This window comes from Acomys russatus, chromosome 31, assembly GCF_903995435.1.
Source record: "Acomys russatus chromosome 31, mAcoRus1.1, whole genome shotgun sequence".
NCBI lineage: Eukaryota > Metazoa > Chordata > Mammalia > Rodentia > Muridae > Acomys > Acomys russatus.
In genome coordinates, this window is record NC_067167.1 from 12,225,122 (window position 1) to 12,238,473 (window position 13,352).

The 13,352-nt window shown below is 43.4% G+C and overlaps 1 protein-coding gene across 1 annotated transcript in view; it reads right to left on the reverse strand.

The window, feature by feature from the left end:
* Positions 1–13,352, reverse strand: part of Ano4 (anoctamin 4) — a 401,662-nt gene that overhangs the window by 97,442 nt on the left and 290,868 nt on the right. Inside the window, exon 10 of the mRNA XM_051172646.1 lies at positions 12,375–12,506. Coding sequence (XP_051028603.1) covers positions 12,375–12,506 — 132 coding nt within the window. The remainder of the gene's footprint in view (positions 1–12,374; positions 12,507–13,352) is intronic.

Consider the following 13,352-nt stretch of genomic DNA (forward strand, 5'->3'; position numbering starts at 1 on the left):
CTCCTTTGTGGGGCCACTCCCATGCATGCCCTAGATATGGGTAAGAAGTACTCTGACCTGGGCCTGGCCTTTAGAAAGTTCAAAATGGCATCTTCTACCTAATCACACTGATTTTATGTTCTGCCTGTGGTGTGGTGTGACTCAGGTAAGCACCTCATTGTCCGTGCCCACGTCTCCATCTTTAATCAGGACTGACAATACTCCAAGTCTTGTAGGTGGGCCCCGTGTCAGATGTCGGATTATATACAGAGCTCAGGCTTGTGGTCAGACAAACTGCTGTCCCAACTCCAGCCATTTGCTTGTGACTGTGTGGGCCACGGTGGAGATAGCCATAGCTTCTTCTTTCCTCCACCTCTGTAAGGAGAGGCTATACTGATGTTGCAGGGCTGTGTCACGGGTCCAAAGGGATGATGGCAAGCTCCGTGCATCACAGAGCCTGGCCAGGGTACCGCCCTATAAGGTAGAAAGTTTCTGTTGACCCCTGATCACGTTTGGTATGCTTAGACCACTAGTGCTTGTAAGGACACAACGTACAATGTGGTTCCAAATATCCTGTCCATGGAACAGGTACAACACTGGTCTCCTTTCTTCAACTTCACATCGCCCCTGTCATGTTTTATTGTACTTTAATTTATCAAGTGTCTTTTCTTCTAGGTACTTTACACCGGATTGGACTATTTCGGTTGAGGAGAAGAGCCTCTTTATGATCAAGTAATGTACTCATGCCATTTTTTAAAAATGAAGAATGCATATCATTATGAAAATATACCTAGGAACACATGGTGACAAACATCTCTGTATTTAGATATCTGGGAAGCATGCAAATGTCCTGAAGGCATTTCTTAAAGGATCGTGCTGATAGAGGACGTGGAAGGATGAATAAATGTGGTGAGGCATAGCCGCCCACACCTTTAATCTCAGCAATCTAGAGGCAACATCAGGCCTAACTCTGTGAGTTCAATGCCATTTTGGTCAACATCGTGAGTTCTAGGCCAGCCAGAGCTATATACCCTTCCTCCTTCCCGCCTCCTTTTTCTCATTCCCTTACTCCCACTCCTCTCTCTTTCTCTCTTCTCACATCTTCTCTCTCTCTCTCTTTCTCTCTCTCTCAAACACACACACACACACACACACACACACACACACTACAAATTTGACCTTTTTGGGGGGATGCTGGGGTGGGGAAGTCACAAAGGCACAGGGGAGAGCAGGGAAGGACTGGGAAGCAAATGTGAATGTGGTAGGTGTGTGTGTGATATGAAATCCCCAAAGAATCAATAAACATATTATGTTGGAAAGAAATTCATAAACACAAAAAGGTGGCTTCTCAAATATTAAGATAATTCACCTATCTTCAGAACCCCTAGACACCCAAGGCCTTGCTTTCCCCATATGATTAGGTGATATCTTTGATCGTCAAACTTAAAGCTTACGTCATTAGGCCTCATTTGAAAAGAAGCAGATGATTTTCAGAAGCACGAGCGTCAGGCTTTACAGCTGGTTTCACTGTCATCTCAGCTTAAACCATTTGAGAACATAGTGATGCTTCTTGTGCCCTTTGCAGAGCAACCCTCAACAGCCTGCATACTGAGGGCCCTAATGCCAGCAAGGAACAGCAATAAAACAAGTGTCTGAGACTGCTCTGTGTCACTGGGGCACCGAAAGAACATTAATCCTGCTGAAATCAATCTTGTAGCTCATTGCCTAACGGATTTTCCGAAGACCGCAGATCAATGAAAACAACAGAAAAACTCCAAATGCCCTTAAAGGAAAATTACAGCAGAAAGTATATGCTCTAGCAGTCAATATCTTTAGATATCTACACCTTGAAGATTTAGGAGACAACTCAGAATGCAGTACTAATACATATGGATATATCTGGAACACTGCGGACAAACATAGTTTGAAGTGATGCTATTCCAGTTTAAGTCAGAAAGTCTCCTGACAATCCTCACCACACCCCTGGCCTATAGTCCTACCTCTGTCGCCACTAAGCTTGTCCTCTGTCCCCAAACCTTGGAGGTTTGTGGCCTAGCAAATTTATATGGCAATGCAAGGCAGGGCAGTGACACTCCAAAATGTCTGTGCCCTAATCTCTAGAATTTGTCAATGTATTAATCTGTATGGCAAAGAGGGACTGTGTTGCAGATAGACTTGAGGCTGCTCATTGACTGACTTAAAGACTGAGGATGCTATGGTCTAAATGGGGTCTGTTAAGATCCATAGTATTAAAAAGTGTCAGGACTTTTTAGAGGAGGTCTTGAGAAGTGGGAACAGAATGGTTTCCAAGAGAGCACGTTGTTAACAAAAGAGCAAACCTGTCCTCTCTCCATCAATTTGAGTTTTATCTACTACTATGTGTCTAGATATTGCTGGAAGCCAACACCCAGGCCATGGTCTTGGGTTTCTAGAACCGTGAGCCAAATGTGTGTGTATCTTTGCTCGCACGGTGCCCAGTCTCAGTTCCCTTGTTATTGCAACATAAAGCAGACTAAGACAGGGAGATGTTCCTGAAATTCCCAGGTGGGCCTAATGGAATCACAAGGATTCTTAGAAAGTGGGAAGGGGCGGGGCAGATATCAGAGAAGAAGATGTGATAACAGAATCAAGGTCAAATGATTGAGTTACACACACACACACACACACACACACACACACACACAGAGAGAGAGAGAGAGAGACAGACAGACAGACAGACAGACAGACAGAGACAGAGACACAGAGAGAGACAAAGAGAGAGAAAGATTGAGACACACACACACACACACACACACACACACACACACAGAGAGAGAGAGAGAGAGAGAGAGAGAGAGAGAGAGAGAGAGAGAGAGAGAGAGAGAGAGAGAGAGAAATGCTGCAGCTTCTAGAAGTTACAAACATCTGAGAAACAGATCTATTCCAGAGTCTCCAGAAAAGGATGTAATCCTGACAATAGCTTGATTGTACTTCGCTGATACCCATCTGAGCTAGACGTGGTCGTTGTCCACATTCTCATAGCAGGGGAAAACAGAGGTAAAGACTTTCTGAATACCTCTTCACCACTGATTCCTCCCAACGACTTGTGAGGCTGGATAGCTCTTTATGGAGATGCTCACCTTGTGCACCCAAGGTGGTCACCAGTATCCCCAACCGCTACCTATCAGGGACCAGTTCCAGTTGCCACTCCTAAGCTGTGACCTTTAAACATGTTTTCAGACATTGAAAAAAAAAATCACACCCGGTTGACAATGACTGGTTTATAATTTGTAGCTGATTGCCCCTAGCTAAAATATAAGCTCTAAGAGGATACAGTCTAAAATAAAAATGCCCCAAATGCTGATAATGGTATAAATAAATAAAGATGTGGAAATGTTCTTATCTGTACCTAGCACACTTTTTGAAAGGCAACTCAAAAATAGATGCATTTCTCAAACACTCCCTGCATAGGCATTATAAAAAGTAACACCACTCTCCCCTAGTTCCCCATTCATATCTAGCGCCCATAGAAAATCTTTATTATAGGTGTTGACCTTAGAAAGTAATTGTCTCAAGGATTTTTTTCTGCTAATGCCATTTTAAGAATAAAGGGCAGTGTGATACTTAAGCAGAACAGCGTCCCCAGGAAGGAGGCGAAGAGGAATAAGTTAATACTTAAATGGACGTGTCGACCACAGTCATCAGACTCCTGTGGAATTCAATTTATCAGACCTGGAGGTTGTCTAGCATGGAAGACAGATAGACGGACAGCCTTTCTCAAGGCAGTGGGGAGTGGTCCAACTCTGTGCCACTCTGCCATCACCACCAAAGGAAAACTTAACGAGGTGTGGAGAGATTTTCATCACAGCGTGCAGAAGGGAGATGCCTAGTGTCTGTTTAGTGGCTGGAGGCTAGGATCATGCTAACTATAGAATGCACAAGGCAGTTTTCTACAGCAAAGTACTAGCTCCAGATGAGGTGGGGGGGGGGGGGGGGAGAAGGGAAGTGGCGCTGGGGGAGGTGTCCCTGTCTGGGCTAGAATTCCTTCTTCATCACTGCCTAGTTCTTTAATAAGCTTGTTTTCATTTTTTTCCTCTTGCACAGACAGGTAAGCTAGCATCTCAGCATCTCCTGAGTTAAGAACAAACACACGGTCACAGACATAGGGGAGGGGAATAGAGTGAAGGTGGGAGGGAGGGGGGAATGGGAGGATACAAGTGATGGGATAACAACTGAGTTGTAATCTGAATAAATTAATAAAACTAAAAAAAAATAACAAATACATGACAGAGCTTTGGCCCGTGTGATGGGGATAAAATGACACGGGCAGCATCTAAGCCTGGCCAGTGAGGAGAGGAGCTTGATAAGGGATGGTTTATTTCTTTTTTTCCTCTTATCGCTAAGGGATCCAGGGGCTGGAAAAAATAGTAGATGTACGATTCTAAGTATCCAAATGGCTACGCAGAGCAGGCATGCTGTGCCTCCTTTTCTGAGAAGGACTCACCTTAGCTAGTGTTGTAAATAATAGTTAAACTTCTACAATGTTAAACCACGGGTGTGCAGGTCTAAGGAGGTGACTCTGTGCCTTACGCTCTTCCTCTGTATGGTGTAATGGCGATAGCTGTAGCCTTTGAAGATTCACACAAAACTTTTAGGATCATTTCTGGTATGCAGAAAGAGGGATTTTTTATTGTTTTGTTTTGTTTTGTTTTTTTTTTTTTTTTTTTTGCTTGCCTGTTTTTGTTTTTTCCCTCCACAGGTGCACCTTTGTAAAATAACAAAGTGCCATCTTAGACCTATGAAAATGCTTACCTACAGGTTTGCTCCCACTGATTCTAAAATATAGATACACCATGTCTACCACCCTGCACAAAATTCAACTCAAATGGCTCAAAGACCTCAATATGAACCCAGGATCCACTGAACCTGACAGAAGAGAAAGTGGGGAACAGCCTTGAACTCATTGGCCCAGGAAGACTTTCCGAACAGAACACCATTGGCACAGGCACTAAGAATAACAATTAATGAATGAGACCTCATAAAGCTGAAAAGCTTTTGCACAGCAAGGGGCACCATCATTTGGACAAAGTAGCAGCTACAGAATGGGATTTGTTTTTAACTAGCTACACATCTAATAGAGGGATAATATCCAAAATATATAAAGAACTCATACCACTATATATTAAGAAAACAAATAACTCAATTCAAAATGGGGTACAGGTCTAAACAGGGAATTATCAATAGAGGAAAATCAAATGCTTGAGAAATACTTCAAGGAATGCCCGACATCTTTAGCCTTCAGTGAACTGTAAATCAAAATTACTTTGAGATTCTACCTTACACCTGTCAGAATGACTAAGATCAATGAGAGAAATGACCGCGTGTGCTGGCCAGGATATGGAGTGAGAAGAAGAGCACTCATTCACTGTGGGTGGGACTGCACATTTGCACAGCCACTACGAAAATCAGTGTTGCGGACCCTCAGGGAGATGGCAATCGATCTACCTCAAGATCCAGCTACGCCACTCTTGGGCACATCCATACACTTCATCCTACCACAGAGACACTTTCTCAGTCGTGTTCATTGCTTCTCTAGTCACAATAGCCACTAACTGGAAACAATCTAGATGCCCCTCAACAGAAAGTGTGATAAAGAAGATGTGCTGCATTTACACAATGGAGTATTACTCACCCACTGAAAACATGGATCTATGAAACTTGCAGCTAAATGAGTAGAGCCAGAAAAAAAATCATCCCAGACCCAGAAAGGCAACTATTGTATCTATTTGCTTATATGTGGGTATTATCTGTTGAGTCAATGATAACCAAACTACAATCCATAGAACCACAGTGGTTAGGACTTAAGAGACTTGGGGTACTAGGTTTTGTTATGGAAAGGAAGTGGACTAGATAGTGATGGATGGATAGAGGTGGAATAGGAGAATCAAATAAGGATGAGGAGGCGAGAGAGGGACAAGGGAAGGAATACAGGGAGAGAAAGCTAAAATTAAGGACCATCTGAGGGTTAGTATGGAAACCTAATGCAGTAGACCTTTCCTAAAATACGTACATGTATGAAGTCAATCTAAAAGAAAATTGCTACATAAGAGGGAGGGAGGGAGAGAGAGAGAGAGAGAGAGAGAGAGAGAGAGAGAGAGAGAGACAGACAGACAGACAGACAGACAGACAGACAGACAGAGAGACAGAGAGACAGAGAGAGACCCAGAGCTTCCAGTACCAGGATTGGGCTACATCTAACTGAGTTACAGCCAAAAAGGGGTCTTATAGGAACCCCTGAACAACCCAGGCTGTTGCCAAGACTACTTACTCTCCACAAACTAACAACAAGGCCGCACTGCTGAAGACACCTACACAACTCATTGAGCATGGAGAAGTCCAGCTGGTGCCTAGAGACAGTTTTTATCTGCATATTCTAAGCATCTCTGGTACATGGAGGTACTCTTCACACTACCAAAAGAGAATGTGAGCACCAAGCCAGCCACAAAAACTTTGATCCACAATGGTGCCCCGCCTGAAAGATAGGCCAATGCAGTAGTGGCACAAAGTTTGTACAAGTAATCAACCAGTGTCCGATTTTACTTAAGGGCCACCGTGAGATTGAACCCATACGTAACACTGCTTGGGTGATCAGGAACCAGGGACTCAGAGCAAAACCATAATCCTTGTGTAAGAAAAAAAGCAGCACTAAAATGGCTCTTAGTGACATTCTTCTATACTCATAGGTAAGTTGCCTTGTTCCGGAATCACCAGAGAAACTTCCTCCTGCAGCAGACAAGAAAAGTAGAGACCCATCACCAGACATAATGCAAAGAGTGAGAGACACTGGGACACTCAGCCCTAAATAATATACCTCCATCAAATCCTTGCTCTCAGGGATCCTGCAGAAGAAGAGGCAAGAATGTAAGAGACAGAGTGGAAGGGAGGACATCAGAAAACAAAACTCTCCAAATCAACATGGTCAAAGCTCATATGAACTCACAGAGACGGAGGCAGCATGCACAGGGCCTGCGTGGCTCTGTTATCAGGTTCTTTGCACATATGATATGGCTTCTAGTTTAGGGTCGTTATGTGTTGCTGAGTGTGTGAACAACTGGGTCTCTGATTCTTGTACCTTCTCTTGGGCTCCCTTTCTTCTTCTGTTTGTTTCATCCAATTCTGATATGTTAGTTTTTGTCCTATTATTATATTATTATCCCTTAGAAGCCTATTTATTTTCTAGTGAGAGGCAGAAAGGGGGTGGATCCAAACTGAGGGAAGGTGGGAAAGAACTGGGAGGGAGTAGATGGAGAAGAATATGTATCAGGACATCGTATGTGAGAAAAGAAAGCTATTTTTAATAAGAAAGAAAAAGAGAAAAAAAATAAAAATTTACTGTAAGGAAATTGCATAGAAAAACATTACAGGCCCAAACTCTACACATCTCAGTGAGTATCTGCACAGTTAAGAGAGCCCAGCCATGTTGCTGCTTCAGAGTGGATTGTACAGTCTCATGATCAATTATATTTTCTGCACTTATTCACCACAAAAAGAAAACATAAAAAAGCAAAACATTAAATACATGTTTAAGTAGAGGGATGGGCCACTTTTTATTCTTAATTCATCCTCAACTTACTTTTTTTTTTTTTGTGCAACATAATTTAAAATATAAAAATTTTGTATTCTGTCTTCATTTTTTCTCTTTTTCTTTAATTTGTTCATTTACTAAACAAATGTGAAGTGCCTATTTGTACGGTATGTGTTGCACTAGATAGGATACCATTGTGAGCAAAATTGGACATAGCCTATGACCCCAAAGTTTACTGAAGAGAAACGAATCCATCATAAAATGCCAAGACAATTACTAAATTTCAAATGTGAAGTTTTATACAAGAAATATGCTGTTGGGCTGGGGGTGGGGGATGGTTCAACCAAAGCACTTTAAGTTTGACATGAAGACCTGAGTTTGGATCTCAGTACACACATACAAAGCTAGAAGTATTGCTGCATACCTGTATAATCCCATGCCTGGGGCCGTGGGGGGCGGGGGGAGGAGGAATGAAGGCAGAAGGGTCCCTGGAGCTTGCTGGCTAATCAAGCCTGGCCAAATCAGTGACCTCTTTTGTTTCAGAAAGCGAAGTGGAAACTGAGTAACATACCTGAGATTGACCTCCATATGCATGCACACAGGAACACATACCATTCACAGTCTCCCTCCCTCTCTCACGCCCTGACCCCCACATCTCAAAGATGTGTTTCTGTAAGAGGGCAGAACAACCATATCAGATCTTTAGAATGATAGAAAGAAAGGGAGTCAGGGTGGCTTCTCTAGGAAGAAACTCTGGAGCTGGGATCTGAAACGTGAAACAGCTCATGATCTCATTATATGTAGACTCTGAGGACTGTTGGTCTCACGGAAGTTGAGAGGGGAATTGTGGAGGAAGGAGGAACGCTGAGTGAATATATCAACCGTCAATAAAGCGCTGTTTAGCCAATCAGCTGGGCAGAAGGACAGGAAGTGGAAGGCGGGACTTCCTGGAAGGGAGGCAGATGGTAGGGAATTGCCGAGGACCAGCCCAGGGGTCATAGTGGCAAGTGCTTGGAATATATGTATGTTATAAGGTTTAGAGTAGTTAGTTTAGTTTACGAGTAGATTAGAATCAGTTCAGACTCTGCCCTGCGAAGTGTAGGCAGCTTTTAAGTACGTTTCAGTCTCTCTGTGCCAGTTATTTGCTTTGTAGGCTGAACGGATACAAAATACTCTTAACAGGGAATAGTGGTTACCAAAGCCCAGGTGAGGAAAGGGGAAGAGGAATGAGGGAAGGATGGCGAGCAAGCACAAGCCGTGCCTGCATGTTCTGCTGGTCTTCCCAGTAGAATGAACAAAATTAGCAATAATTCACAGGGTAACTCAAAACAGCTATGAAGGAAGGTATGAATATATTTATCAATATGTCCTACGAGTACACAGTGACTATGATATGGATTATCAACAACTGAATAAGCACCAGTGCCATGTGCTGACAGGATGGAGGCAGCCCATGTGGAGAAGGGACCTTGAACCTAGTCTAAGGGGAGTGTGCAGTCCGCTAACCCCAGAGCACCTGCCCTTCACCCACATATCTATTATCAGTTTTATTTTCCCCACTGGGGGGAAAAAATCACAGTAAGCATTTACAATGGGATCTGAAAATGGCGGGACTTGTAGTTTGAGGGAAAGCAATGAAAACATACCACATTAACCAAGGAAAAGAAAACTATTACCAAGACACGGAAGACTGCACCATACTCAGAATGGATGGTGGAGGTTGGATACCATGGGAAGTTTTCCGGGAGAAATGTCATTGGTACATTCTGAAAGGTGGGAGGCTGAGGCTAAGGTGGGAAAGAATACCAAATGTAAAAGGGAACAGAGAAGTGCTCGGCTCATCATGGCCAAAGCACAGGTGGAGAAGACAGATGCGGGAGCTACCAAAAGGGTGCTTGACGTTTAAGTCCCTTTCCCATTTTGATCACAAGTCATCAAACCTTCAGTTCTATTTTATCTACCGCAGTCACGACTCACAATTCCCATCATTCCACCTTACTCCGGCACAGACACAGCGAGGAACCTCTGCAAAATCAACACATCACGCCAGTCCTCGGTACGCATGTGGAAAGCCCGGCAACCATGTCGCAGCTCCCCAGAGCTCATTAAACAGCGATTTCTGATTAAATTAAGCCCATCAATATCACCCTCAAAACATCTTTAGGGAGTTTTGTTTTCTAATTATGCCAATAATCGTTTCCAACTTGGCAGCCGACATTTTTCACATCTTACTTATGCACACGAGTCCAAGGGATGTAACCCGCGTGGCACAACGATTTTCAAAGAGAAAGAAATTCTCATCGCCCATAATATTCCAGGACCTTGTTTAGTTTTGCATGTCCCATTGGCATGCTATAAATGCTTCTGTCCTCTTGGTCCTCTTGAACTCTGGTCCTTTTGTTTGTTTATTTCAGCTGCCTCTCTCCTTTTCTTCTTTCATCATTCTGTTTTGTGTCTCAATGTTGGTCTCGCTGCATATCCTATACCCTAAACTCAGACATATTTACAGAAAACTACCTGTAGTTTCCCAGACACGCCACTCTTCTCAATGTCTGTGCTCTTTCCTACCTCAGTCTCTCATATTCTTAGGATATATGTTGCTTTCTTTGCCTAGCTGGCCAAGTCAGTATCCATGTGAGCGATTTTGTCAGTAGTCAACATTCATCGGTTACCAGTATCTCCCCAAATCTGAGCACTTCTGTTCTTCATTTAAGGTACACCTATTGGGCTAGTTGCAGTTATTTAAAACATAGTATGTATTACCAGGATACAGTTAAGACTTTGCTATTTGGTTCATAATAAGAAAATATGTGGAAAGGTACAGACATGGAATTAGTAGCTGATGATCTAATATTTATTCACTGAATTGATATGAAAATGTGTCAAAAGGCTTCTCAAATGTGTGAGACCATGGAATACCACCATCTTCATATGCTATCATACCTTAATTGTTACATATCTAAAAATACTTACCAAAACAGTTTTCTTATTTATGATCTCTAGTAATACTACTGGTTGATTATCTAGGTGATTCTAAGTTTTAGAGACTTGATGAATAACATTCTCTGATAGCAATGATATCAGGAACATAACAGGTGAGAAGATGATGGTGGCACAACTTCCATTCCATTTTGCTCTATTCTCTTCAAAGAACTTAAAACTTCCATATGCCATATACATCACTAATTATTCCATCTATCTAACATCCATCCACCCGCCCACCCATCCACCCGCCCACCGATCCACCCGCACACCTACCCATCCGCCCACCCATCCATCTGCCCACCCATCCATCCACCCACCCACCAACCCGTCCATCCATCCACCTAGCCATTCTATTCATCCATCCATCCACTATACCCATCCATCCACCCATCCACCCATCCACCCATCCACCCATCCACCCATCCATTCCCCCACCTGTCCATGTATGTACCCATTATCCCCAAACTTTGAGCTCCTCTTACACTATGGCCAGGCATGTTTTCAGTCAGCTAATAAACAAAGTTAAAATGTGACAGTAAACCAGTCTCTACTCATGAAGGATCAACACAACAATTACTAGTCTTAAAAAAAAAAAAGACCTTCCAGGATCTAAACTAAAAGCAGAAGCATGTTAGCTTCCATTTCTTTCTTGAGACAATGCCTGACTCTGGATTAATATTGAATACCATCTGGATACTAATTTCCATGGAGGCTTTTTGGGCTGTGAGCATCACGTTTTATATGTTCAAGAGATGAGGCTGGGTTGATAGCAATCAGACCTGCAGGGATGCAGAGCTTGTCTGTTTCACAGGCTTCCCTATGGCATCCCTTGTGTTCCACTGATTTTCCCCCCAGCAAGACACATTTCGATGCAGATCATCTATACATCATTTTTCTTCTCTCCCTCCTTTGCTCCCCCAATTCAATTGATTTTTTCCTGTTGCTATAACATGCACTCACCTTGCAGTCCTTGCACCTTCTTGACAACTGCCATTTGGTTTACATATTTAATAAATAAATAAAAATTGGCAACTTATTTAAAAAAAAATATGTCACACCCTTACATCCCTCAGGTATGTCATTTTTACTGAAGTTGTCACTACCCCAGGCATAGGGAAGGCCAGGAATTCCAGAGTCTGTCTGAATGTAGGTTGGGCTGACCTGATTAATGCTCTCTTTGGGAGGCTTTAAAAAAAAATCTAGTTTATAGCCTTTGGTATGCTTTTCTTTGCCACCACCCACCCTGCGCCCCATCATTCCTTGTCATCTTAGGAAGTTCAGAGTAAATTTTTGATCGCCTGTGCAATTCTTTGCAGGCTAAGTTACTCAGCCAACTTTTTCTTTTTGCCCACGTGCCTACAGTGACAAATTACCATTGTGAGACTGATAAATGAGCTGGCAAGTAGGCTGCCAGGTAACGTAGCTCTTCCTACGATAACTTGGTGAAATACTGAAGCAAAGGAGAACCTGGCAGCAACCCGTGAAAAAAGCAAGCAAAGAAACCAGACCTTCATTCAGCACGGAAGGCACAATCCACTTCCTCTGCCTGGGCTCTGAGCACTAGGAATTGACAGAGCAAACGCAGAATTGACAGAAAGAGCCTGGGTCTCTAAATTGTCATGGAGACAATCATCCACTGAACACACATATGAAAGAACATGGGGGTCCCTTTAAGCTGCCTGATGTGATAGTATTGTGTTACAGCCCCCATTGCCTGGCATAAAAGGGACATAAAAGACTCAAGAGGGATGAGCTGTGCGGTTTTTTTTTTCTTCTCCCTCAAAGGAAAGGCTCTACCATGCTGCACATCCATAGTGAGATGAGGGCGTTAGCACAGAACACTCACTGATGGATCCTTTGCTGGCTGAAAGGGGCGGTGTAGCAGTCGTTCTCCTCCAGGTCTGGCAGTGTCTCCTTGTCCAACCTCATTGGCTTCTTAGGTAACCATCTCCGAAACCTGCTTATCTGTTTATCGATCCTGTGGTACACGGGAGGCAAGACCAAAGGGTACAGCAAGTCAGCATCACTCTGAAACGCAGGAGGGAAATCTCTCCCCGGAGCCATAAAGACGACTTCACATCCTCCATACGTTCTCAACACTCTCAGAACAGCCTCAGGTCTTATGTTTTGTTTTTTTGTCTTGTTTTGTTTTGTTTTTGGACGGAGAGAAGAGACCTGGAAAACTGATGTTCTTTCAGGTTCACTAAGAAGCCTCGAGATCACTATCTTTGCACAGATTTGAATGACGTAGTAACCCACGCACTAATGAATGATCAAGGGATCACGAGGCTGGGAGTCTCCGGAAGGAAGTAGAGAGCCCTTTAAGCAAAGAAGCAGAGGCATCATAAAAATGTTACGTTTTGCAGAGGCTCAGAAAAATGTGAAGTCAGAGAAGAATCTTATCTGCGGTTAACTTGGGGGGCTGGGGCAACAGTACACCACCATGTGTACAGAGAACCTGCTGTCGTGACTTTTGTCTCCCTGCAGTCACACTTTGCCTGACTAGACAGCAGACAGACAGCTGGCAGACAGATAGCTTTCACCATGTTTTTCAAACTGGTTCCATGGTCCTCCTGGCCCTGGGGGTATCAGGGCACACAGACTAGTGTTGTGTTGTGGTTTATATAAGACACTTTCCAAACTGGTACTACCCTCAGTCCTTCTGACTACTGGACACATGTGGCTTCCATCTCTTCTGTTTATAGAAATAGCCCATCCCTGCTCATAGCAAACAACTAGAAGGAGCAAAAGCCATGCCGGACTTCCAAACGTATATGCTACCTCAAGCATCTACAGTGCACAATGTGCTCTCTGGGTGAGCAAG